Source organism: Vidua macroura, chromosome 3 (genome assembly GCF_024509145.1).
Source record: "Vidua macroura isolate BioBank_ID:100142 chromosome 3, ASM2450914v1, whole genome shotgun sequence".
In the NCBI taxonomy this organism is placed as follows: Eukaryota; Metazoa; Chordata; class Aves; order Passeriformes; family Viduidae; genus Vidua; species Vidua macroura.
In genome coordinates this window covers 103,303,052-103,330,702 of record NC_071573.1, presented here as the reverse complement: position 1 = coordinate 103,330,702, position 27,651 = coordinate 103,303,052, and the positions used below count along the sequence as shown (strand labels likewise).

The following is a 27,651-nucleotide window of genomic DNA, read 5'->3' as shown; positions in this document are numbered from 1 at the left end:
TTTACTTTCACCATTAAAAGAGCTTCCAACCTCCTGTTTTGTTACAGTCATATGGGAGTTGAAATAGGAATTATGTACGTGACATACCTATTAAATTTTATAGTAGCATTTCAACTAAGACTAATGGCCCAGGATGATCCTGAGCCAGAGAGGAGAGAATCTCAAGACCAGGTGTCCAGCATGGACTTACCCACTCCAGTGACTGGGACTGAGATGAGTTGAAGGGAGATCTTAGGACAAGTAGAATGAAAAGGAAAAATTAAAAAAAAAATGGTAGGAGTGGAGATTAATATTCTTGATGTGACAGAAGAAATAGGAAATGGAGAAGAAAAAAAAGGGGGTGAAATGAGGAAATAAAGATTTGTTAAATTATGGACTATTAAATATTTATTCCATATAAAGTTAATAATACTATAGCATGGTTCACTGTTTTTATTAAGTTCATTGGTAGAAAATAATAAACTGGTAGGAATTACACCTGTTAAGAAAATTAATTAATTTCTTTTTACCTGATATATTTTTGAAGTCTAACTGTTGGCTGCTAGACCTTTTACAGTTAAGACTTTTTCAAAATGAAACCCTCAAATATGACTTTGCTGATCTTAAAGATTAATTTTTTTCAGACTAACCAAATATAAGCTGCAGAAACTTATGAAGATTTTTTTTTTGTGTAAAAGGAAAATTTCTGAAAATAAAATCTTAATATGAAAGTGAAAAGCCAATACTAAATTCTAAATACTAATGCAGCAGAAGCAATTTTTTGTGCTTTTAAGTGTGCGATGTTTAAGCTGTACTGGGAACTTTACATGATAAGGTTTTCATTTCTGTCAGTGCAAAGAGGAAAACTGAATCTTGTAGACTGTTTTTAAAATGGCCAGTATCCCTTACAACTTTCAAAAAATGTGACATGAATTATTACTTGAGTTCTCCAGAGTTTGACTGTCCCTATCGGATTAAATAATAGTATAACTGTTTTCCGAAGCATTTTGTGTATATGGTGATCTATTACTGTTGTTTTTTAAATGACCTTGGGAGCGGGAGAATATGGGGTGGGAAGGGAGTAAACTGTTTTTCATTTTCATTTTCCCGTTTTCTAAGAATACATTGGAAAATTTCTTAATTAAATAATACCATAATAGACAGTTGGAAGATGAACTGATTATATTCAGGTCTTTACATGGTAAGTATGTTCTTAAAATAGTAACTGCTTGACAAGAATTAGGCATCATTTTCCAACAAAAGTAGTGTGAAGTGTTTAAGATGAAGCTAGCAATGCAGGGAGAGCAAGATCAAACATTTAGCCTAATCCAGACAATTAAGTTGGATGTCTGAAGTAGGCTTCACTAACTGCTTAAGGATTGATGTTGAGTGCCAGAATTAATATCTAAAGCCGAATCTCTGGAGCGAATTTGTACATCACACACAAATGTGTCCTTAGTTTACCTTAGGCCATGATAACTTACTAACATCTCAGGTATCTTGATAAAATGAGGAACACTGTGGTCGTAGAATTTCAGAATGCATTTCAAACATCTTTTTAGAAAGTAATTAAAAGTTTATAAGCAAGTTGATAATGTTTCACACCTGTTGTTGTACAGATTTTGGGACCGTTTTTATCTCACAGAGTATCTTGTACAGGCATGTTCTGTATGGTTATGAGGAGTACCATGTAATGAAGTTTTCAACACAGACCTCTAGTTAATTCATTGCCAGGTATTTTACAGATACAATGCATAAATGTGTTTCAGGGAGAACTGTGAAGAAAAGTACTGTGGTGATTGTAGAGGTTGCCTTGTATTGTTTGCCAGATGTGTTTTCCCAAGAACTGGGCACACTCTCAATCTGGAATTCAGCTTTATGCCAGATTTTGGTCTGTAGTGCTAGACTGTGACTCAGAGCCTAAAATTAAAAGGCTTTTCCTGAGTTTTACATCCTCAAAGAATGATGGTTTTCCAGCAGCTGTTAATGATGAGGTATCTGCTAATTTACAGGCACTTCAGTGAAACTTCATGAAGTTTTTTGAAATTAAGAGTAAAATTTTTCAGAAGTAGCAAAATACACAAACTCAGCTAGTTCTTCTGAAACAAAGCCTCTAATTTTTCACCCGTGGAAAAAAAAAAAGGCCTTGTATTATCTCTTTTTAAATAAAAAAGTCTTCCAAATACATTTTTCTTTAATGAAAAAAATTGCAAGCCCTTTTTTTGCAATGTTCACCTTCATTAACACAACTTGCTGACTTCCTTCCTCAGCTGCAGTTCTTCCTACACTCAGAGGTCAGCAAAGAGCAAGATCAACAAGCCACACATCTGGCTGTCTCTCTTTCCAACTGGAACAAAGAAACAATTTTTTAATGGCTTTTTGAGTTAATTGTAAACAATTTGGTTTTGGAGTCGCTGACTTGCAGCAAATGTTTGTCGTAGGCGGATGTAGGGAAGAAGGAGTATGTCCTAATGCAATTCCTCTGTGGCCAGCAAGGAGAAAAAAACTACTTAAAAAAAAAAGGAAAAGGAATGTCTTACTCCTTGTAGCATTGAAGTATGCTGAGAATTTTGAGTGCATATATAGGATATTTCACAAGCTTAAAGTATATGGTTTGATGAGGCTGAGAGACAGAAGTACTTGCTCATTTAATTTTTCTGTAATCTTGTATACAGTAATACTGATTTTTTCACCTCCTTTATTTTCATGAGCTGTTTATGTATGAACAAACTGACAGTGATAAAAGACCAGGGACAAACAATAGGAATAGGGGAAAACTATGTTTAAATTAGCATTCTGTTCTAATACTTTTCTGTGGTATTTATGTTGGTCTTAAAGGCATTTTTGCAGTAAACAATTTTCAGAACTCTATATTTACAATTATTAACCCTTAATTAATATTTTGAAAACAAATCCTTAAATGATTAGTGTAGTAGTTTTCTTACTTTCCCAGTTGTCATAATCTTTTATACTCTCTAGAATCAGGTAGCATAAGTGTATCAAAATTATTAGAATTATCTTTTTTTAAAAAGTTTATGTAAAGTAAATGTTTGGTATGACTTTTGTACTTTTGCAGTTCACAACAGGCTTGTTGATTTATAGCACTTCTGAAACCCCAACTGCTTATTTTGCTGTATTTATCTTGCTGTAGTTTTATGTGTCTTAATTTGAACTCATATTGCGCCCATATTTTAGTTGCTTTGTTTAATATGTTTGTCATTATGGTTTTATGTTTAATCTGACCATCCTGCTAAATATTTGCAAATGTCTTGATCTGAAAAGGAAATTGCTAGTGTTGTTTGGAATTATGCCAAAGCTTATGACAAAATTGAATAAAATGAATCATTCAAAGGAAATGTTTTCCATCGATTTGTTTGTGGGAGGTAAAGTGTTCTGTATTATGATTATTTTTTGTCAAAATTAGGTGTTTGGGTTGCTAATGCCACTTAGTGGATATCTGCCTTAACTGCAGCCTGTTCCAAAGTCAAATCAGGTGCCAGACAGCTCTCTTGATTTGTATATTGGAGTTTTCCTCCTGCCTAGAATATGTTGACTGTAGCATGTTTTCAAGAAACTTAATTATCAGGTGCATTTTAAGAAGTTTATTAGAGCTAGTTCAGTTTTTTTATTAAATTTATTAAAATGTAGGAATTATTTATTACAGAATTTTGAACTTAGAGGAAAATAAGGATCTTGTTTGCATATTTAATTTTATTTGAAACATTAAACAATAGTCTTGGTCACTTTGCACTGATTCTTTAAGTTAATGAAATATTAATTGATAGTGAGGTGATAATTTTGGTGGCTTAGGCAATGCTTTGGTTTAGCCCTTTTGATTGGTGACTGGGCAAACACTGACCTGGGAACAAGCTAATAGTTCAAGAACTGATTTGAAGAAAATAGTGAGTATCTTTTGTTTGATATATCCAGAATGGGAGAGAGATAGGCCCTGCTGTAATTGGACTTTTTCACACTTCAAATAGAGAGCAGGACTCTGGTCCTCGTGGGTCCTTCCCAACTCCCAGTATTCAGTGATTCTGTAATTCTCCTTTGGAAAATCTGAAAGGTGAGGTAGACACCAAATGCCTGTTCTACTACTGTCATTGAAAGTTATTATTTCCTGAATATATTTTTGTAATAAAGATTCTTTTCTTGCTAAGTAGTTTGGATGGTAGTATTAATAATTTGGTGTATTTGATACAAAATGTATATGTATAAAATTCCATCTTTTATCTGATACCAATATATATATGCATATATAATCTATATTGTATAATTTTTTTCTAATGTTATTGTTTAAAAAAAACTAGTCTATACAAAAAGAATATCATCCTTTTTGCAATTGAAAGGCTTTTTTTTATGGAAAAGATTTTTTGACTTTTGAAATGTGTATTGATTTAGGTCTTTCAATTTCTTTTTAGTCCATAGAACTCTGTTCTTTGAACTTTTTTTTTACTTCAGTAAATTTTCATTATTTTCCATCAACCCTAATGATCTTTAATCACTATGTATTTTTTACCTAATCTTTCAAGCTTTTCTTATGCTGTTTTTATTAGTAAATCAGTTGAATAATTTGCAACTAAAATAGTAATTGGCTCAGAGGAAAATAAACCAAAATTCAGTTTGCAGACATGTTTTAGTGCTGCATTACAGGCTGCTTAAATTAACGATGAAGATTGAAAGAGAATACAAAGACTTTTGGTGTTGTGAGTAACAATATTTTTTAGAAAATTTATCTTCCATTTGTTTACAATGAAATTAGGAATAATTGCAGGGTTTTATTTGCCTTCTGCCATCCTCCAGAGAACTCACATCATCTTAAGTCATGAGATAAGAGGAACCTGAGCTTATTCTTCTTAATGCAGCTGAAGTCACCCAGGCATTCCTTCCGCCCATAGACAGCTTTCAGTCACCAAACAGAAAGCTTTGGTTAAGTCAATGTGTTTAATCTTTTGATTTTGTTACAGGTGAAATCTGGATCTTTTTTTTTTTTTTTTCTGTAACAAGCAGCTAGTTCTGAGTTCTTGGTTAAGCAAGCTCATTTGCAAGCCCCTGTGTACATGCACATGGTGGGTGTTTGCATGTCTGCATGTTTAACTTTTACAAAATTTAAGTTTTTCAACAAAGTTTTAAAATATTTTTACATTTCCTATTTAAATACTTATTTAGAATTTGAAATTATCTCGGAAACTAATGGATGGTGCCTTTTCAAGGATGTATTTATTTTAGATGTGACTTCTGTCACCTCTAAGTGTGATGGCAAGTTAGTTACAAGTGAAAATGAGACAGGGTTATGCAAAAGTAAAATTTAAAATTTTGCTCTAAACCTAAATATAGTGTATACACTAAATATAGTGTATCTTGTATAGTTCCTAGCTCTAGAAGGCATGATATGTCTTTGAAATGGGATGCAGCAAAGGTAGTAAGAAAGTCTTGGATGTGACTGCTTCCCTCTGTTTTTGGTAGCAGATAACTGGCATTTTAAAATTAGAGATCTCATCCTGTGTATCTTTTTTAGTTAGACTACAAAACCATTTCTTCATTCTCAGCTTCTAAGCTGCTTCTTGAATTCAAAAGAAATAATGTTAATCCATACCTCTTGAAAAAGTGTAAATAAATCCAGTGTTTCTGTATAGATTAGACTGGTGCCAGAGCTGATGTGGCACATGGGAGATGCCAGGCAGGGATGCCCTGCTGAGAACCCTCACCAGTCTCGGGATCTCACTGTGCTAAGCCTGAGCAGCCCCCATGTGTGTTCCACTCAATCTTTGAGTGGAAATGATACTTCTGATCATTTCAGATGCAGTCACAGTTACTTTTAAGTTAAATTTTGAGTTTCAGCAGGGAGAAAGGGAAAGCAATATGATTTGGTTTCTAATACTGGTATTAGTTCTGAAATGTGGTTATTATAATATTGTGTGGATTAGTTTGGGTTTTGTTTGAGCTGCAAGAGTAGAAGAGAAGGTCATGCCCTGGAGCTGGAGCTCGTGCAGAACTGCTGGCTGATCGTGGAGAGGGAGGTTGGAACTGTTGGGCTGATCTCAACTGATGTGAGGGCTCCATGGCCTTTATTTAAATGGAAAGGTGAACTATGGAGACAGTCAGGGAACTGCTGCACCTCATTTATAAGGAAAGGCTGAGGGAGCTGGGGCTGTTTAGCCTGAAGAGGAGAAAAGTGAGAGTAGACCCCATCAATGTGTGCAAAAGGGAGGGTGTCAAGAGGATGGACCAGGCTCTCTTTGCTGGTGCCCAGCAGGAGGACAAGAGGCAATGGGCAGAAAATGATGCACAGGAAGTTCCACCTAAACGTGAGGAAGAACTTCCCTGTGCCGGGAGCAGGTTGCCCACAGGGGCTGTGGCTTGCCCGCAGGGGCTGTGGATGGCCCGGAGGGGCTGTGGATGGCCCACAGGGGCTGTGGGTGGCCCGGAGGGGCTGTGGATGGCCCGCAGGGGCTGTGGGTGGCCCGGAGGGGCTGTGGATGGCCCGCAGGGGCTGTGGATGGCCCGGAGGGGCTGTGGATGGCCCACAGGGGCTGTGGGTGGCCCGGAGGGGCTGTGGATGGCCCGCATGGGCTGGGGATTGATGTGCCTCGCTGGAGCTGTTCCAAAGCCCGGGGCGGTGCGGTGGCGGCCGTGCGGCAGCAGGGGGCGCTCCCACGCCGTCCCGTCCGCGCGCTCCGCGTGCCATGGATGATGGTGGTGGATGACGGGCGAGGAGCCTCTGCAGGCCCGTGCGCCCCCCGGGGTGCGGAACCCGCGGGCATCAGTGGCTCTGGCACCGGCCGCCATCCGCACTGCTCAGTCAGCAATGCACACATGCATGCAGGAAAGTGAGAGTAGCGTATGAAGTCACTACCGTGCATCAGTTTTACTGTCTTCATAAAAAGTTATTGTGCAAATTTCATTACTATACGAGGAATGGCTTCCAGGAGTGATTGGAATTAATTACTGCAGAGCCTGCCAGGGTCAGTACATGCTTTCAATTTTCATTTACACTTACAAGAAATCTAATTTTTAATTAAAAGGATGGTTTTAATTCTACACCATCCATAGTAGTCATTCCCTGTTTGTCATTTCAGGCAAATGACAGAATTGTTAATATACCCAGAAAAGTTACAGTGGTTTTAGCAGCTCATGTTGAGGCACAAGGCTTGCTTGCAAATCAGTGTAAGTAAAACACATTATTTGAAAATAGGTTTACTAGGGAATGTGCTTCTTAAAGTATTAGGCACGATGCAAAATTAAGAATCTCTTTGTGTTTGCATCATTAAGAGGACTAATGTGCTTGTCTATTAACACAATTTTCAAGGCAGGCTCTTTTGCAGAAAAATGCCGCCCACCCATTCTGCCTTAATGAATTGAGTCTTTTAATTTAAAAGTATGTGCACTAACAAAATAATATCAGAAGGATTAAAAAATTATACGGAATTAGTTAAGGAAAAAGGAGGAGTTTGTTGAAATTTATACTTTTCAGTAACTCCTGCATACTTAAAGGTTAGACTAGTGTTTTGGAGAAAACCTTTATTGTTTACTATTCAGACTCCTCATCCCTTAACTTGACTGTAAGAGCAGTCATTGAAAAATTCCAGAGTTTAGCAACTTTCTAACCTGCCTTATGTTTAATTTATAGTCCACTATAATGATTAAATATTTCTTCCTCAGTCTTTCTGCTTACCAGTCTATCCACCTCTGTGGGATTGATTTGGTTTTATCGTTGAGTGGAATAATTTACATTTGTATTCATTGAATGCCTTCTGGATAATATCTCCAGTTTATTAAAATATTTTGAATTATGATACTATTTTCCAGAATATTTTAATTCCCTTTTAGCTTAGTGCATATTTTAAAAGGGTATTTTCTTTTTCTCTACCTGTCACTAATAAAAGTATTGAACAAAACCAGATCTATACAACAGATACTCTTTAAAAATACCATCTTTTTTTTTTTTGCCAGTAAACTGCTGACAGCTGCTTTTTCAGATTTTCAGTGTTCTAGCAAATTTATGGTAGTAAATAACATTTTCTCTTTCCTCATCTCTAGTGCTTTGTCAAAGCTCCCTCTATATATTTCTTCAATTCTGCCCTATGCTTATGCAGGTGTATCGATTTCTGAGGCTCCATTTTGTCTCTCTTCTCCATCAGAATAACCTGTTGTGTGTTTTCTTTTCTGCTAAGTTTCCTGTACTCCCTTATCCCTTAAATCAACTTTCCAAGAGACTTTCCAATCCAACTTTCCAAGTTACCTTTTCTAGGTACCTGAGAGCACTGAAACTGCTTTTGTGAAATCAGTTTAATTTGCTGTTTTCTCCTTGTTTAGTAACCTCCTTTATTTCTAATTTCTCCTGTTTCCATGCTTATATTCAGTTAATTCTCCCCATAATTACCATAAAGTCAATAATAGCCTCTCAAAATGACATTTATTAGTCCAGAAACCTGTAGAGATGCATGGTTAATTAATCCTCCTGAAGCTTCTTGCCCCATTCTGTTACTTGTGTGCCTCCATACTTCAGCAGAACCTTCTTAATCACTTCCCTGGGTTATGTGGTCTCTCAACTTGCTGGTTTGGGATGTTACCTGTTGTTTCTTTTTTTTCCCTCACCCAGACACACACAGAAGCTTTTCTATTACTTTCTTCTGAAATTTTAAATACATTTTAAAAGTATACATTATCCTCCAGTTTATTTAAAGTGGGTTTTGATTTTTTTTTCTAGTGGAATTCTTGCTATTTCTGTCAGAAGCCTTGTAATAGATCAGCAAGTTTTCTTATGCTTGTAATGAAATATTAAATAGGACCACTATGACAAATTTTTTAACTAAAAGCAGCAAATCCCTAGAAAGATCCACATCTCATCTTTAATTCCTCAAATCTTGAGCTATTGGTAACTATTGCCAGCCATAGCTGTCTTAATTCCACTAATGTCAATATCTTTGATTGAATTAATTGTCCTTTTATTATTTTAAGATGTTCTTTAACTTCTTTCCCCTTTCCCAGGAAACCATACTTGTAAAGACTGCTCTGATGCATATCTTATAAATTATTACCCTCCAAACCATAAATACAAAATGGCAAAATGCATTATATCCTACATACTGACACATTCAGAGCAGATCACTAGGAAGCATGCACCAAGAAATCCAGTCCCTGTTGGATTTACGTTTGACTTACTGAGATTAGATGTGCTGTTTTGGCATTTATGTATTAAAATGAGAAGAAAAATAGAGAAGAAAGCTAGCATGCAAAGACTTACTCCTGTTATCAACTGGCACAAGAAATAACTGGAAAATAAAATCCACTCTGAGGAAAGTTTTTACCATGGTTGCCCAGAGAACTAGAATACAATGATTTTCATCTTGTCTTTCAGAAACTTGCATTGGATTTTCTGTGTGTATAATAAAAATACTCTGGGTTGCATAGTCAGAAGACTGAATGATCAGCAGTCATTTACAGGCAGAAAGGACTAGGAACGTTTTTTTTTTTTCTATTTCTGAATTTTCACCCAAAAGTCGTGTTTCTGATTCTGATTCTTACCTGATCTAGCATAGATTTTTCACTCATTATATTCACAAATATTGAAACCAGATACCTTCTCAAATGTTCAAATCATTAGATTTCCAAAATTGAGTGAGTTCTAAGATGGCTTATTTCTTTTCCCACTATGAATTTGGTGGGAGATGATGAGGACGAGAAAACTCTTAAGAGGAAGATGGTAGTGTGGCTCTCTTACAAGATTTTGGAGGAACTAAGTCAAACTCCACTTGGAACAAAATAGAGTGGTTTTGAAGGAAGAAACACTCAAACTAGCCAAACCTGTCCTGTATCTTCTAAAGGTGTCTCCCTGCTGTGAAAATTAATAGAGGCCCCATTTGTTGTGTACAGAGAAATTGAGTCCCTGCTTTGTGTAAAGCATCTGTGCAGGCAACGCCATGTTCAGACTAGGTTGTTCTAGTTACTCTATGCTCAGGCAAAAGGATCAAAGTGCAGCAGTACTTTCTTAAATTCAAATGTAATTTTATTCTAATTGCTTAATTGGATTTCATTCTACATTTTTGTTGGTGTTTTTTTGTTTGTCTGGTTCATGTTTTGTTTTGTTTTTTATTATGACCTATGAATCAAAATCCAGATATTTTGGATGCCTGGTTTTCATTCTTTCATGATGGCTGCTCTGACATTATATACTCTGAAAATATACAGGAGTTCTGTTCAAAGTAAATTCAGGTGTGAGGGTTGGCATATAGAAAAATCCCTCTGCTGGATAAGTTTTAGGTTCATCTAAGGTAATTTTTTCTTTTTTACCTTTTAATTTTAGAGAAACCGCAAGCCAAGCTCTGTAATCCTTGGGGCTACAGGTACTAATGTTGGCCAACTCTTTAAACATTTTTGATTACTGAAAAACATATTTGTCATTACAACCCATTTATTAATTCCCTTTGACTTGCATCACTTTTTTGTAGGTTTTAATTGTGTCCTGCAATCTGCATATCAGTTAACAGCAAAAGCTCTTGGCTGGAAGTGTTCTTTAACTAGGAATTTTAATAAAATGATTGTTCAAAGAGGGAATGATTCTTTTATCTTGAGTTACTTTCACCTTGAGCAACTTTCTTCTCTTATTCTGCATTTCTCTTCTTTATATCTATTTTCTGGCTTTGAGTTTTGTTGGAATTTGTTTTTGTCTGTTTACACTTCACGTGCCTAAGGAATGTGTGGCACTGATTTTTCTTTGCTTGTGTACAGTTTGCCACTTGGTGCTCTTTATGTATGTTGTTTGTATTATGAAAACCTTATAAATCCAGTGTTTAGAGGCCAGCATTAGGGATAATTTCTTTTTCCTGGAAAATGAATATGGCTTGCCTTCTGAAAAGAGTTTGGTTATGTTTTTGTCTTATCTATGCCTTTCTAGAGAATACAGTACATACTTCATTATCAAATATCTTTGGAGGTTTTGTATAATTATCACCTCAACACAAATGTATGCTATTTTAATGTTTTTCTTAGTATAACTAGTCCTTTCTAAACTTATTTTTAGAATGAAGTCCATAGAGAAGTAATACCATTTTTGAAGACTAACAGTATTTGCACAACAGAGACTAATAAATATCAGGTGTTGTATTTTTTTCATCAATGCAACTGCTGTTTATAAGATTTAAATAAACACTTAGCAGTAAAACAACTGAAGATAGTAACAATACTATATCCATGCAAATATTCTCAACTATAAGAAAATTGAAGAGATTATTAAAAAGAAACCTACTGTGGAATTTGATGGGAAGAAGTAATAGAAACATAGAATCATTTAGGTTGAAAAAGATCTCTGAGTTCATTGAGTCCAGATGTTGACCCGATCCTGCCAAATCCACCATGTCCCTGAGCACGACATCTACAAGTCTTTTAAATACCTCCAGAGATGCTGACTCACCCACTTCCCCAGGCAACTTGTGCCAGTGCTTGTGCCCTCTCAGAAAAGAAATTTTTCCTAATATCCAATCTAAACCTCCCTGGTGCAACTTGAGGCCATTTCCTCTTGTCTTATTGCTCGTTACCACTTTGCTGGTCCTGCTGGCCACTCTGGGCCCTGGCTCATGTTCAGCTGCTGCTGACCAGCACCCTCAGGGTCGCTTTCCTCTTGGTCGCTTTCCAGCCACTGTTCCCCAACCTGTAGCACTGCAGGGGTTGTTGTGACCCAAGGGCAGGACTCAGGACTTGGCCTCATACCATTGCCATCAGCATCAGTCCAGCTTGTCCAAATCCCCTGCAGAACCTTCCTGCCCTCCAACAGGGCAACGCTCCTGCCCAGCTTGATGTCGTCTGTGAACTGACTGAGAGTGCAATCAATCACAGAATCATTGAGGTTGGAAAACAGCTCCAAGTTTACTCAGTCCAACCTCTGATTGAACACCGTCATGCCAACTAGAGCCAAGTGCCATGTCCACTTGTTTCTTGAGCACGTTTAGAGTGGTGACTCCACCACCTCCCTGGCCAGTTTGTTCTTGTGTTTAACCACTCTTTCCATGAAGAAATCCTTTCTGGTATCCAACCTGAGCCTCCACTGGTGCAGCTCAAGGCCATGTCCTCTCATCCTAATGCCAGTTGTCTGGGAGAAGAGACCAAACCCCACCTGGGTACAGCCTCCTTTCAGGTGGTTGTTCAGAATGTTAAGGTCTCCCCTGAGCCTCCTTTTCTCCAGGCTAAACATCCCCAGTTCCCTCAGCTGCTCCTCATCAGATTTGTGCCCTAGACCCTTCCCCAGCTCCATGGCCCTTCTCTGGACATGCTCTAGCACCTCAATGCCTTTCTTGTGGCAAGGGGCTCAGAACTGGACATAGCACTTGAGGTGTGGCCTCACGACTACAAATCCCCTTGTCCAGATCCCTGGTAAATATATTAACTGGACTGGCCCCAGTACTGAGCCCTGGGGAACACCACTGGTGCCAGCTACCATTTGGCTCTAACTTCATTCACCACCACATGTACACAGTTTTTTACACTGTGTACCTGTACAGGACGTGAGCAGCCAGTTTCCCCAAGATAATTTTTTGAATCTTGCACTTCTGCTGTTTCCTTACAAGCATGTGAATATTCTCAGTTCAGTCAGAGAGAAAAAGAGAAAGGCTCAGCCTGGTAGAAATCTCTCATTTTCTCTCTGACTGAACTGAGAATATCCGCAATACTGAGAATATCCACACAAGCACTTCAACAAACTGTATGAGTGAGTATCAAAGTGATTTGGAATCATGCTTTTGATCTGAGAGATCTTGAGTTTGTTCAGATGCTGGTATATTTTTGCAAGCACGATTAATTATTCATGCAGTAAGGTCAGTTCCAGTGGTTTAATGATGCTGATATGCTTAGTACATTTCCCTCAAACTGTGGACTGGATGCCTCCTGTCTCTACCCACTTAGGTGTGCCACTAGAAGTTATCGTTCTGAATCATCCATTGCCACTCCTGAGCTTGGGAGCCTTTCTCCTGAAACTCACAGTGGAGCTGCTCATGAAAACATGCACAAGCCCTGCTTTCGTTAGGATGATCTAAATGAGGTTAAGCAGTAGGTATTTGCTGATCCAGCTCATTTTGACAAAAGCCTTTCAGATTATGTTTATGTGAGCAGACAGATTTAGAAAATATTATTTGGCAAAGGAGCACTGATAAGCTGCAAAGGCTTGAGCTGGTGAATGTGTCCTTTTTCACTAACACAAAGTTTTAAAGCTTTGTCTGTCTGTTACATCTTCAGTGTACTGCAGTGCTGCTGATGGTGTTGAATTGGTACTGATTAAATTAGTCCTGTAAGAGAAGAAATCAATCAGTACTTCTCTAGCAATTTGTATGGTACTGTTGCTGTTACTTGAAAGTGGTGCAAAGCTCCACAGAGTTGTGTAGTTGCTTAAAACAGTGTGTAAACCAAAATTTTAAACAAGTGCTGAATAACGTGATATTCAGTGTTCAGTTAGTAATACCCAGTTTGGGAACACTTACTATATTTTCAAAACCGAATTTAAGTATATAATAAATGTATTTCAGTATACTTTCAGTATATGTATGTAAAATCCATGGCAGATTTGTAGGGTTGAGTTCTGATTTTTTTGGGGGGGATAGTATTTTATACATCACAATTCAGAAATAAACTGATTACTTTAGTGGGGTCGAAGGAATTTATTTTCCCATCAAGGTAATACCTCTAGAATGTTGAAACTAAATCAGTGGAATTTTAGGAACACAATTATTTGTTGGAAAACCAGCATGTGATATTTTGTTCAAAGCTCAAGTTTTAACATCTGCTACTGGATAATGTTAAATAATATACAAAATGCTAAATGTACCTTCCTGTTCATTGCTGGGTTATGTTTTATTTGTCTGTGTGCTAATTAAATGTTGAGCACCAAAAATTAAGCAATGAGCTTTAAAATGTCAACAATAGCTTAAAAATATTTTCTATATGATTATGTAATATCTTAGGGTAAGCCTTAATGGTTTGGAAAACAATAAGGAAAAATGAAGACATTGTTTTCAACATGTCATAATTTTTAAAGCATAGTTACAAGTTGGAATTTTAAGGAATTTAGACACTAAAGAGAAGCTGCTAGCATTTAGTGGTGCAGCATCAGCAATTTTTTATATATGCATTGAGTCTCAGTTCAACATTTAAACTGATTTTACAGTAAGTAAAATAAAATGCTTTCCGGTTTAATGAAATAGACTTTTATGCTGCTACGTTAAACCTTTATGACTTGCTTCTGTACATCAGCTGTTATTTGCATTTCTCTTGCAATCACAGTATATATATATAGACCTGCTCAGAATGTGTGCCATTAGTTACTTTAAAATCTCATTAAAATTATCCTGGAGGTGACTTTCAGTTCCTGAGGTTTGGAATATGTTATTAGAGTTTTTGAGGAAAGACAGTTTGAAAGAGCCAAGTACTGGGAAGCAGCAGGCTATGCAGAATAAAATAATTCCGTTTGAGGCAAAGATTTGCATTTATTAGCACTTTCTTTAAGTTTGGCCTTTTAATTTGAAACTAAAATTTAGTGTTGAATGATGAACACTTACACTTGAAAGTTTCATGGAACCAGATGTTGCTTTTAGTTTTGTTTTTTAGGAAACCATAAAGAAATTATATTAAAATAATTAAAACATGTTTAGCAGCTGCCTGAACCATATTTTTGGGATGCTGATGTTGAATATGACTATTTTTGGGGTTGATGTGCTTTGAAAATAGGTGGTGTCAAACCAGAGCCTCCAGGATCATTGGAAAATGCCACCCGCATGAACATGTGTGTATATAAGTTTGTGGTAGGCTTCTGTTCCATACTTGTGACCTGAATAGCTGGATCAGGTTCTACACAGGGATTGAAGAAGAGGGAATAAAGTGAAAAACAAGTTAGGAAATGTAACAAAAGTTCAGGAAAAATACTGAGAAATCTCCCAAGCTGAGATGTGCTGTACTTCTTTAAGAAGGATCAGAGGCAGAGCTTGGGCACATGACCTCAAGCAACTCAATGCAAATGAGGGAGCATATCCTCAGGTTCTTGGCACAAAGGGTTCCTCGCTGTTCGAAGCATGCTATCAGCTAAACCAGTTCTGGATGCAGTGCAAGCTTTGGCAGCAGAAGAAATGCTTGGGTACTCTCTGAAGATTGAACGTGATGAGGTAAGATATGGCTTAAAAAGAGTTGAAAGTGAAGATTCCAAGCTGAGTCAGTCATGTCAATTGTGATAGTATTACATAATGTAATTTTTTTTTCAAGGTTATGAAAAGGAAAATAAGTGTGTGTGCATTATCGTGTTTCTCCTAGCTGATGCTGATAAAATGTATTATACCAGTGTGATGAAAATATTAAATTATTGAAGATACAAGTTTTAACACTGTATAAAATCTATTTTGCTCTGTTTGCATGTTTTTCCCCTTTCTAGGTTAATCAGAAAGTCAAACTCAGTTTATAAGGTGCTGATCTTGTTCTGAAAGTAAAAGTGTAAATATTTTTCCTGCATATAACTTTATGAATAATGGAAAATGTTTCTTTGTGTTTCAATTTTGTATATGCAAGATGTTGCTAATTACGAAGGGCTTGACTGTCTGCTTACGGGATTTGTTCTGGAGAGAAAACTTTGAAGAAGTATTTAATGCAAAACAAAGCCATTTATTTAACAAAAGCCTTGCTTACATGAAACTGCATGTTCTGAACAGACTATTGATTAAATTTATATCATTTTATGGTGTGGCTGTGCTTACTTTGAAATCTACAAGCCTCACATTACTTTCCTAGGTTTTCCTGATGTAGAAATACATCCTTTATATGCACATAGAAATTAGGGTTGATGATACTTTTCCTACTGTAATGCTTGTGGGAAAACTTGAAAAAAGCTTTGTCTCCTCATGTGGAGTATCAGCCATGTACATGCTTAGAATAATTTTTTGTGGTCTGATTTCTTAAGTGGGAAAAGAGTTAAACTGAATCACAGATGAACATCAGATGTGATCCCCAAGAGCCATGGTTTAGAGTAATGAGAATTTTTCTCTTTGAGGCAAAAATCAGTTTTCAATCTGTGTTTTAAATCTAAAATTACATTTTTCTACATCCCTCCAGGCAGATCTCTTTATCCTGATATGTGCTTTTCATGGTTTAACTTTTCTGTCTTCTGAGAAAAAGTTTAAGTTTGACCAAGAAAGCTCTACTTCTACACAGTATTAGAATAACTTATCTTCCTAAAGACTATACTGGCAAAAAAACCTTTTTTCAAATATCTTTCCTTTTTTTCTTCTGTAGAGACTTGCTTTTTTGAGAACTGGTGACTTTTCCTTTTGGGAGTTGTTCATAACTTGAAATGCAAAAAATTCCAAGATGATAAAAGATAGGAATAACAGATAAAAAATAGTGTTCAAACCTCCCCTTTTTACGCTCTCTTTTTTTTGTTAATGCATATATACACTTTTAAAAGCTAAAAAGCTTTTAGCTCTCCTTTTTGATAGAATTTTATAGAATCTTATTATAAATCTTACTGACTAGAAACAACCAGGTTTTTTTTTTTCCTTATACTGAGTTATTTTCTTAAAAGTACACGGATTTTTGCTGAAGGTCTAAGACAAGTGTTAAGATGTCAGTTTTTAATTGGAAATGATAAGTAATCTGGAGTCGAACAATTTAGAGAATTAACAAATAGAGATATAGCTCTGAGTTTATTTCTCTTGCTATGTGAATAAATTCATAAATATCTGTTTATATACTGGGATGTTATCTTGATGTTAAAATCCAATTTGTTGAACAGTATTATTTCTGTGTTTATCTGAAGTCTTCCTCATTCTGCATAAATGTCACAGAATTGACCATCAAAATGTTTCTCATGGTCCAGAACTTGCCAAAATGTTGAATATATGATGCAGACTGTGTCAAGCTCTTAGCTGTAGTATTCTGAGTTTACATGTATAACTGTTTATGATTTTGTTGCATTTACTAGGTTTGCTGGGATGGGTAATCTTCTTAAGGTCCTTACCAGGGAAATTGAAAACTATCCACATTTTTTCCTGGATTTTGAAAGTAAGTTCAAACAATTACAAGACAATGAGAAAATCTTTTCCTTGACTTAGCAGCAAACTGAGGAAAACTTTTAAAATCTGATTGCTTACAGTGTGTATTTTCCAGCACAACCAATCTGTCCAAGTCCTTGTCTCTAAAATAATTTGTTCACTCAGGACTCCTTTTCTCTTCCTTTTCTATTTTTCAGGAACCAAATGGGAAATCTTTTAAAAGTTCTCACTTGCACAGAGCTTGATCAGGGGCCAAATTTTTTCCTTGACTTTGAAAGTGAGCAAAGCTTCTTGCCTGGCTTGCCTTCTTTGCTTATTATTTCCTAATAAACTGCATGTGCTTATGCATCATAAAGCAATTCAAAAGGGATTTGCAAACAAATCAAATTACACTTCAGTAAAATATTACTTTCTGATATTTATAAAACCATACAAAATTACTTCATTCTGAGCAGAGAAAAGGGCAGAGAAGTAGATATGCAAGTAAAACCCTATCTTGAATTAAATTCAAACATTTATGAGCTATTGTTAAACTTACATATGAATTAACTCAACCTCATCTTTCTTTAACAAATCAGGCTTAAAAAAAATGATTCTTCCTTGAATGGAAATACATGTTGGAAATAAAAAGCTAAAAAAAAAAAAAAGTAGTGGACGTGGAACTATTTTTGCTTGGTCCAGTGATGATTTAGCTGGGTTTCTAGTTTCTAAAAAGTAGTGAAATGGTCAAAGTGTATGTGCTTGATTGCATCTCTCTAAATTGCATGGTTATCAGTTGCAGAACAGTGTTTCCTATTACAGTTTTCTTGTCACATCTATATTTGATCCAAAGCTGTTTTCACTTTTGCTGAATACAGTTTCCCTGCATCTACTTCTAGACACTGTCACCAAATCCTTTAATACTGTTTTAATCTGTCTTCACTACATACATGAAATGTGTTTTATTTGAAGCACTAACAGTGTGTGACGTTTTCTCTCTTAATACTTAAAAAAAAACAAAAAGCCAACCAAAAAGTTTTGAGAAAATCTAGTGGTTTTAAAATACTTTCCTTTTGTAGCATGGTTTCAAAGAGCATTTCAGATGATTAGACACATATTTTGTCATCTTGAAATAATTTTGTTCTTTAATCATTTATTTCTGAATTATTTTCTGAAAGAAGTAACTGACATGAGTGTGTATGTCTGTGTACATTCAGAAGCACTGCTTCAAAAAGTAATTTCAATACATATTTAGATCTGATGAAATTGCTCAAACATGCGTTCTTAGATGAGAGCTAGAATGTATGACTGGAACTGTGCACATACCTTAATTTTCTCATCTAGAGCTTAATTACCTCATTATGAAAAATCAGTTTTAAAATATGAAAAAAGGTTAATTGGTTAGTTTGGGTTTAGGAGGAGCCATGTATCTTATCCATTCTTCTCTGTCTATATAATTTGAAAACTGTGCTGTCATCCCAGGATGTCAAACCTCTATCCAAACCACCACTTAATTTTTTTCTACCAAACTTTCGAGGGCCTTGGCAGTGCTCTGTGGCTTTGCCAAGCTATTGTGAAAGCTTTCAGCTGCTCTGAGCTTACAGGTTTAATCAGCCCCATTGTGTCCTTGTTGGCAAGAAAGTGTTCCTGACCCAGGCTGCAGGCTTGGCAGGAAACAGGTGCTCTGGCAGTGGGGAGCCTTGGTAGAGGTGGTGGTGAGAGGGGGAAATACCGAATTTGTTGCCTTGGCAGTGAAGGTTGTTTTTCTTTCCAAAAGCACGTGGCCAGGAACTGAATTAAGTACCCTCTCCCATAGGAGGTGCCAGTGGTTAGGGCACACTAGTCAGGCACAGCTACCTGGAGAGGAACAAAACTGTCATCTCCAAATTTCAGAGAATTTCGTGCTAGTAAGTGAAAGTTTAAAAGTTTTTCTCTCGAAATACAGTCCCAGAGGTTTTTAGTGGCACCAAATCTGTATTGGCTCAAAGGGATGTGACTAAAAGTTTTAAAGGACTATGGTTTTGTGCTTTGGTCTCCTGTAATTGGCCATCATACAGTGGAAAAGCACACTCTGAATGAGTGGACATGGGTCAGAGTCTGGTGTGGTCAGGGTGTGTGGCTTTCTGTGGCCTGAGCTGTCAGTTCGAGCTCATGGGTGAACATGGTCACTACAGATTGCCATTCAGAGGGTGACAGGTGTGCTGAGCTGATGTGTTTACTGTATTCATTATTTGCATCAGCATCTTGCTTTTTAGTTTCTATGGGCTTTTTCATTAGCTGGCTACAAAAAAAAAGAAAAAAAAAAGTTTGACATCATGTCTTTTCCCCTACTTTTATGCAGGTGTCCACATTGTCAGTTGCAATTCTTTTTGACACCTAACATTATTCTTCAATTCAAACTGGAAGCTCAGTTTTGTAGCTCCATGGTCATACTTGAAAAAACTTGAATCCAGCATTAATTTCAGTTAATGCTCTATGGCAAAAGCAGTTCTGTTTGCTCCCCAGTACTCATTTTAGAGTTGGGCAGTTATGCTGGGTCTGTGTGAAAAATAACATTCTCCATGCAGGTGGAAGGGCCTTTTCTTTAAAGGGGTATTGCAGACTTAATGCATTCAGCCAGATTACTCTTTTTTAAGGTCTACTGAAAGGTTTAAATAAAAAAAATTAATTTCATCCTTACTAGAAAATCCACCATTTTGCTGTTTTACACTTGGATCTTGATGGGAGTATTTTTAATCAAGCTGCTACCTCTTGGTTTGATTATATATCATTCACTTTACCCTAATTCCTTCTTAGCACTCGGCTTGAAATTAATGTTAGGAAAAGTGAGTGCCTGGCAAGTCTTGAGAGTGGCAAGTCTTGAGAATCTGTGGATTTCAGGATTTCACATGAAATTCTCTTGAAATGGATGTGTCAGTTTTGTCAGTTCAAGAACTGTTCGGTACTTTAAATGTTGACCTTATTTAAATTAGTTGCAGATAAATTAATTCTGGGTACTTGAGCTCTATCTGTACCGTCTTAAAATTGCTCTTTTTTGCAGAAAATCTATTGTCAAATCACTGCTGCCTTTTTCAGGCAAAGTAAACAAATAATTCCACATGAATTCTTGGAAATAATTTGAAAGAGGCAACAGTCCAATCCTCTCCTTAAATACTTTCTATAAGACGTTTCTCACCTTAATGTGAGCAGGTTCCTTTTTTTTTTTTTTTTTTTTTTTTTTTTTTTATGTTAGCTAGGTGGATTTCACTTGATCCTAGTTAAATATCTCTCATCCCCTCCAAGAATCTTATTTTCGAGGATTCCCCCACATCCCCAGACAGATTCATGAAATTTTCAGTTATTATTCATGCGCGATTAAAAGGGTCTATTATTAGAACGTGTCTGGCAGCAGAGCAACTGCCCACTTTTCACATAATAGGCCATTAATTAATACCCTTGTTGCACAGGCAGCAAGGCTGGGGATATAATTTGCACCCAGCCTGTGGGAGTTGCACTCAGTTCCCAAGCTGTGGAGTGCCCTGAGCCAGAAACTGCAGCTCAGTCAGAGAGGTGCTGTGTGTCCATTCCCTGTCCACCACAGAGCTGAAGCTGGGCACTGATCTCCCTGGCACAGCATCCTGCTTGGAGCCAGTATTAACAATTTTGTGAGCTTTGCTTTATTCTAGCTAGTTCAGAAAGAACAAAATTAAAAAATCCAGTGTAGCCCGGATAGGGTGTTGTTTCTATCCAGTACTGGGGATTCATTAATGTATGGAGTGTAGCAGATTCTGGTACCCTCTAAAGTGCATTACTCACTGTAATTATAATGCCCTTGGTCATTTCTGAGCTTTTCTTTTAATTTTGTCCCAGATTGACATGGAAAAAAATCATTGTCATGGTGACAAATCTGAAATAGGACTTTAGCATTATGCAGTTAAATATGCGTACTGCTCTCTACCTTGCTGGCTGAGGTTATTTGCCATGTTCAGCAATGGGTATGACAAGAAAAGCTGAAAGCAGAACCCATGAAAGCTCTTGTTTAATTCACTTTCTTCTGCTATGCTGTGAAGGCCAGAAGGGCATGGTATTTTTATGATTCTACATTCACTGAAATGGAAGAACTAAACAGCCTCAGTGGGAATCTACTTAAGCACCTAAGGGTGGAATAAAGTTCTCAGCTTTTGGTCTGCATTTCAGATTCAGAAAGGGTGTGTGAGTTGGAAGTGCTTCTTGTAGTCCTGTTCTTAGTACTCTTCATAGTACTGTTCCTTCTTCATTAAAATTAATTTCTGAGGTGTTTTTGCACTTCATTTGGTATTGGTAAAGGCATCACATCCTTTCTATATTTAATCTTATCCTATGAATACTAATGTTTTACCTACTTAGAAGTTTCTATGTTTGTTTCTAATGCACATTTGGTGAAGGATGAGGTAGATACCTTACACTGTTAGGAGGATTTTGTGAAACAAATGACAAGTATTTTGCTAAGAAAATAATGATGACCCCATTTTCATGCCCCACCATTCACCTGAAATTCTTAATGCATCCACAAATGAGCTGTAGTGGGTCCAGGTTTGCTCTTGTTCTTTGTGAAGTCTGAAGTTCTATCCAAAACATGGCATAGGTCATGTGTAAATGTGAAAGAGAGCATGTGTTTATGGAATGGATGAATTACCATGGTCCAGTTATTTCTGATGGAGCCAGTGGAAGTGTATTTCTTTCCAAAGCTAAAATATTCAGATTTTCCTGGTAGAATCTGTATATGGGAGATCCAAGCCTCATCTGACTCTTGCATTAATTTGATACAGGATTCATGTAGTTGTTTGGGTTAGGGTTCACATTAGAAACATTTGTCCAAAGGGAAGTGAAAGGATTCTCTATTTTGTCTTATTAAGGACAGAATACTCTGATTGCTAATCATGAGCATTCTAAAAACTCAGCCTTGAAATGCAATGAGTCTGGCCATTATGGTAACATGTTACTGAGAGGGCTTGCATTCACCATGGGTTGGCCAGTGGTTTCATTTATAAATGGGCTCAGGTTCCTGAAGCATGTGCTGGTTCTCTGGTGGTGTGGGGATAAGAGGTGAGCACAGCCAGCCAGTGATTCCACACCATGGTTCAGGACTGGCATTTAATTCAGAGCAGAGAAACAAGCTTTGGTTTCATTGAAATAGCAAGCCAGTTCTAAAAGTCAAAATTTGTCATGAAGAAGTCTTGATTCCTTTTAGTTATTGCTGCTATTATTGTTGTTGTTGACAGTAGGATGAAATTGTTTTCAAAGTGATCCATTTCAGTCATTTTAGCTGACCATTTTGGCAGGATCTTCTTGTAAAATCCCTTTTGAAAGATGACCATGGTCTTATCAGAACATCTGTTTGCATAACTTCTATTTCATAAATAAATGCATGTTTTTTTAAAAAAAAAGAAGCTTGAATCATCCTCCCTATCTTTCTTTTTAAGCTAAACGCTTCCAACATAAATATAAACCACTTCTGCAAGTGCAAGCTAAGCCTGTTGCTCTGGAGCCTTTGCAGCCCTCTTCCTCTCCCTTCCCTTTCTTTCCCTCTTCCACACACCTACCTGCCTCTTGCTCCTACTCTGTCTCCGGGTGCTGGGATACTACAGAAAGCTCAATGAGTTTCAAATATTCCTCCTTCCTCCAGCTTCCAAAAGATGAATTGGGAACTTTTGAAAAAGACTTACAATAAAGGGTGTTACTAAAGGCCTTTTTGAAGTCCCAAAGTGCTGAGCAGTCTATAGCATTTAGCACTAGTACTTCTAAAGCAAATAAATTGTAAAAATTAACATAGAAGTACCTTGTTAACCAACAAGGTTAAACAAGATGCTTCAGACCTGCACATGCAAATTTTACATTCATGAACTGCACTAACAAGTTATTTATTCTCTTTTGTGTTAGTATTCACTGAAATGTTATTTTCATTGTCTTAACTAATAAAATAGAGATACTGATTTTTATGTGACTCCCACCTTCCCCTGCTCTGTTGTTGTATGGTATGCAACTGTTTCTCAGGATCACTGCTTTCCTCGTTAATGTCAGAAGAGTTTTCTGTTTTGCTTGTTTATCACAAGATGGCAAACCCTTTACGATGTGTACCTGAGATTTCTTGCAGCTTGAGGAAAGAACCAGTCTGGAACACTGTAAATTTAAAGTGATTGATGGGTCAGTTCAACAGCCATGTCCCAGATGGGATTTTCCTGTGGAGAGTTTTTCCCTTTGGTGCTCCTTTCCCTCCCTTTTTGAAGGATAGTGGAATTTTTTAGTTACATGAAATATTTTGGCTATAAAACCCAACTAAGTAAGCCCAGTGTGTATTTATTTTCACTTTTCAAATAAGAGAAAGGAAAACTTCCAGAACAAAAGGAAAGTCCAATCAGTATTATGTGTCCAGTCTCATGGAACTCATGGTGTCATAGGAATATGGGAAGTGTTTTAAGTATGAGTTGCTTTGAAGCTACAGACATGTAAATCTCATTTACATTTGTCTCCTGTTTGTGCAAGGTCCATAGGTAACTTCATACATTTAAACAAATTACCCTAACCTGAAACAACGTGGAGAGAATGCTTGTTTTCCATATACTCCAGTGTGAACCAGTTTATTTGTTTCTAATGGGGACTGGGTAGATTAATCCCATATATATGGGATATATGGGTAGAAAATTCTATCAGTTTTCTTAAAGAGATTGAGACAACTAAATAGAATAAGTGTTTTTAATATTTCTTGTCTATTAATGTAGAGATGAATACAGTAGCTCATCCTAATTGATGAGTTTTGAACTGAAGTTACCTCACTGCTTTTAATTGGAACAAATAGTCTTTAAGTTCTAAGATTCAACTTCAAGGTAGTTTTTTCTTTCATAAAAATTAGCATTCTATCTTTACAAGCTAATACAAATCCAAGGGAAGAAATAGTCGTGTCTCCGCAGAGATGTCATTGTTCCTTCATATATAGACTGCAATCCCATATGTAGGTCATCCAGTCTTTGGTCAGTGCCTGTCACCTTTATGTTTTAAAGGAAAAGAAGACAGAAGATCTCTACCTTGTCAAATGTGTCAGTGTTCTGGGGATAACATCACTCCCTGGTGTCACACTGCTGTGTAAATCCCATAGGAGGAGATTTGAATAGGAAAATTGATCTACTTTCAAATGTCATTTCTCTCAACAGTAAAGGTCTACAGGTCACTCACACCCTGAAAACTGATTAACTGGCAGAGCTGGATTTATTTTAGTGGCAGGAATGATCCCTGACATACATAAGAAACAATTTATTTTAATAGTACTGTATCTGTTTTACAAAAGGAGAAATAAATTACCCTGGTTAAGGAAGCCTGGAGGAAAGTTAAAGTGGAGCAATATCCCACTGCTCCATCCATTGAAAGGCCTGATTTTATCCCCAAGCTGCAAGAAAAGTGAGCAATTCTTTGTAATTGAGCCATGGAGCTCGTGAAAGAGAGGGACTGATGCATTATCCTATTTTCTAATAACATTGCTTTATGATACTGCTGCTCTTTAAAATGTTGCATTATGAGAAGAGGCATTACAAGCCAGAGCATACAAAAACTACTGTTTTTCCTTCCTTGCTATAAAAAGCAGAAGCTTCGATGTTAGCAGAATGGCAGATAATTGTATATTTGGAAAAATACTACTTCAGAGTGGAGTTACACATACTCAAGCTGGATATGGTATTGTTAAGTAGAACTGAATAATCTTGCCATTTGTACTGCAACTTCCTTTTGACTTTGTGCATTTTGCTTTTCTCTTTCTTAGATGCACAGCCCACGGATGGAGAAAGGGAGGTCTGGAACCAGATCAGTGCAGTTTTACAGGACTCAGAAAGCATGCTTGCAGACCTTCAGGCTTACAAAGGAGCTGGACAAGAAATTAGAGATGTATGTTTGTTAATGACAGTTCTTTGGAAGCAAAATCAGGCAAAACTCAATGTGTTCCTTGCTTCTGGTCTCTATCCAAGCACATTCTATGAACTCAAGTGAAAATCTCCTCAAAATGTATTTATGAAATACATATCAGATTATGCATAACATTCAGTATAAAGCTCTAGCTTGAAATCATTACATGATGGCTGTTAGAACTTCTTTCATGTTTTCTGTTAGTAATTAGTTACTATTTTTCACTTTAAGAAACACCATTTCATATACCTTGTTTCATGTATCTCATGAAGTCAAATTTGAGGACATGGAAGAAGTAATACTCAAGTGTCAGAAACATGATACAGATAGTTGTTCTATTCTGTAAGCGGAATAATGAACCTCAGTAAATTACAACTTCACATCCACTTTAGAGGCATCTTATTCTCTGAAACCAGTCCTGAAGTACACTTCTGAACTGTAACTTAGAATTTTTCTCAGGTGATCAGATTTGTAGATACTCTTAGTGTGAGGTGTTGCTTACTTAAAAACCTCAACATGTTGGAGTTTTCAAAAGCATTAAAACCTGAAAAAAGGCTACTTTTGCAACCAGTAGTCAAACAAAAAGTTTTACCTGATGCTTTTACAATAGTTTTGCTCCCAAAAGAATATGCTAGAACATATTTCATATGTCAGTGGTTCACTGTAATGAATGATTTTAAAACAGTATGTTACAAGTGTAGAGGGAAAGTGGAAAACATGGTATTTTTTTGAATCCTATGCAATGTAATTTCCCAGAATTCTTCTGTGTTTTACAATACTTTTTAAAATAATACAGGAAAATTTCAAACCACCTCTTTCTTGTTATTTATTTATCACAGGTCTTTACAGTAATATTTTCGTTTCAGGCAATACAAAATCCCAATGATATTCAGCTGCAAGAAAAAGCATGGAATTCAGTCTGTCCCCTGGTTGTAAGGCTAAAGCGCTTTTATGAGTTTTCACTCAGATTAGGTGAGCCCTGTTTTAGTATTTCTGTTTTAAAGGCTTTTTTATATATAATGAAAGAGGAAGTTTTGTCTTTCCACAAACTTTTAAAGAGCTTTAGAGTTAATATTATTTCTGTTTGATATCAATGGACATTTAACTGCAATTGCATTTATCAAGCTGTCTCTTTAATCTTAATTTCATCGTTTGTTAGCTTGTCTATATTACCTAAATAGCATACAGGCAAAAAACATGATAAAACCACAAAGTTTTTCTCTATTTCCTGCCACGTTTCTGCACTTCTCTGGTCCATGTTGGACTAATGCAATTTATTTTTTGTAATTTGAATCCCCTGGAGCTTTAAAAGGAATGTAAGCCAGTAATATTTTGAGATTTTTTAAACGCAGTGATAATGGGGAAAGTGTATCAATAAACTCTCTCACAGGTGAAAATCCAAAGTTGGATGTGTTGTACACTAACTTTACATCCCAACAAACACAAAAGGTGATGTAATTACTCTTTGAATTAGGACTCTGGATGCAAATAGATGTATGAAGTGAGAGGGCTTCTAGTGCAAGGGGTTTCTTCTACAACATGCTCTAACTATGTCTTTCACTTCTGAGTTATACTAGTAATTACAGGCACAGAAGCTGATTTATATTGCTATCAGTGCCTAAGAGTACACTTTTAGTAACAGAGATGCCAGAATAATCTCTATACTGAGCTGATGGCTAATTGAGGAAGATGAAAGTGTTGAATATCTGAATGCAAGAAAACTGCCTCCTCTAGAATTTTTGATAAGGATCCCAGATAAAGGGTGACAAAAATGGAAAAGAATTCAATGATACAAAATGGAGAGAAAATGGCAGAGCCTGAAGAGGCAGGTGTCTTTAATTAATGTTTCTCACTTCAGAATAGTAAGAAAAAGCATGTTTAGGGCTCAGCATGTTTGGAGGGTTTCTTTCCTTCAAATGCAGTATTTTTAGATATGTAGTTAAAACTTTGTGTGGACTGACAACAATTTGTGCTTTTGATTTTTATTCAGAGAAAGCCCTGCAGAGTTTACTGGAATCCTTGACATGCCCTCCCTACACTCCAACTCAGCACCTGGAACGGGAACAGGCTCTAGCGAAAGAGTTTGCAGAAATCTTACATTTTACTCTTCGTTTTGATGAACTTAAGGTTAATAAAGTCTTTCAATACATGTTGATTGTTGCTGTGTATTTTGAACTAAAACTGATTATTTCCTGTTTTTCTTCCTGGAAGATGAGAAACCCAGCAATTCAGAACGACTTCAGTTACTACAGGCGGACAATAAGTCGCAACAGAATAAACAACATGCATGTAAGTAAATAAACTCTGATGTGCTGCATGCAGTGAGGTATTTATTTATCAGGATGCATTTATGCCATTTTTGGTAAAGTTTTTGCTTTTGATTTAGTAGCTGTCATGTTCTCTCATACTGAGAGTTAATCAGCAGTTGGGATGAAGTGATTAGAGAGGACTGTTCAAGCAACAATCTGCTTTCTGACATGAGCATGTACTGCATCTTTTTCTTGCTGCTGGCAAGATTTTAAAGAGCTTTACTATTTTTTCTTCTGTTTTCATCAGCTAGACATTGAGAATGAAGTGAACAATGAAATGGCCAATAGGATGTCCCTGTTCTATGCAGAGGCCACACCAATGCTGAAAACCCTCAGTAATGCAACGACACATTTTGTATCTGAGGTACGTAAAGGGGAAGAAAGGTCTAACATAGACATTCTTGATTTTAATTTTACAAGATAGTTTACTGAACACTGCCTTTTTCTTACCCTTTCAG

The 27,651-nt window shown here is 36.6% G+C and overlaps 1 protein-coding gene across 6 annotated transcripts in view; it reads left to right on the top strand.

Moving 5' to 3' along the window:
* Positions 1–27,651, top strand: part of CYRIA (CYFIP related Rac1 interactor A) — a 55,885-nt gene that overhangs the window by 19,495 nt on the left and 8,739 nt on the right. Inside the window, exons 1-7 of one of the 6 annotated variants that reach the window (XM_053973949.1) lie at positions 14,880–15,122; positions 16,928–17,007; positions 24,745–24,866; positions 25,751–25,856; positions 26,875–27,011; positions 27,096–27,173; positions 27,441–27,557. In XM_053973949.1, the coding sequence (XP_053829924.1) occupies positions 15,118–15,122; positions 16,928–17,007; positions 24,745–24,866; positions 25,751–25,856; positions 26,875–27,011; positions 27,096–27,173; positions 27,441–27,557 (645 nt within the window). In that variant the 5' untranslated portion in view covers positions 14,880–15,117. Of the gene's footprint in view, positions 1–14,879; positions 15,123–16,927; positions 17,008–17,194; positions 17,275–24,744; positions 24,867–25,750; positions 25,857–26,874; positions 27,012–27,095; positions 27,174–27,440; positions 27,558–27,651 lie in introns of those variants that run through there. The other 5 variants (XM_053973945.1, XM_053973947.1, XM_053973946.1 and 2 more) reach the window with 5 other exon arrangements.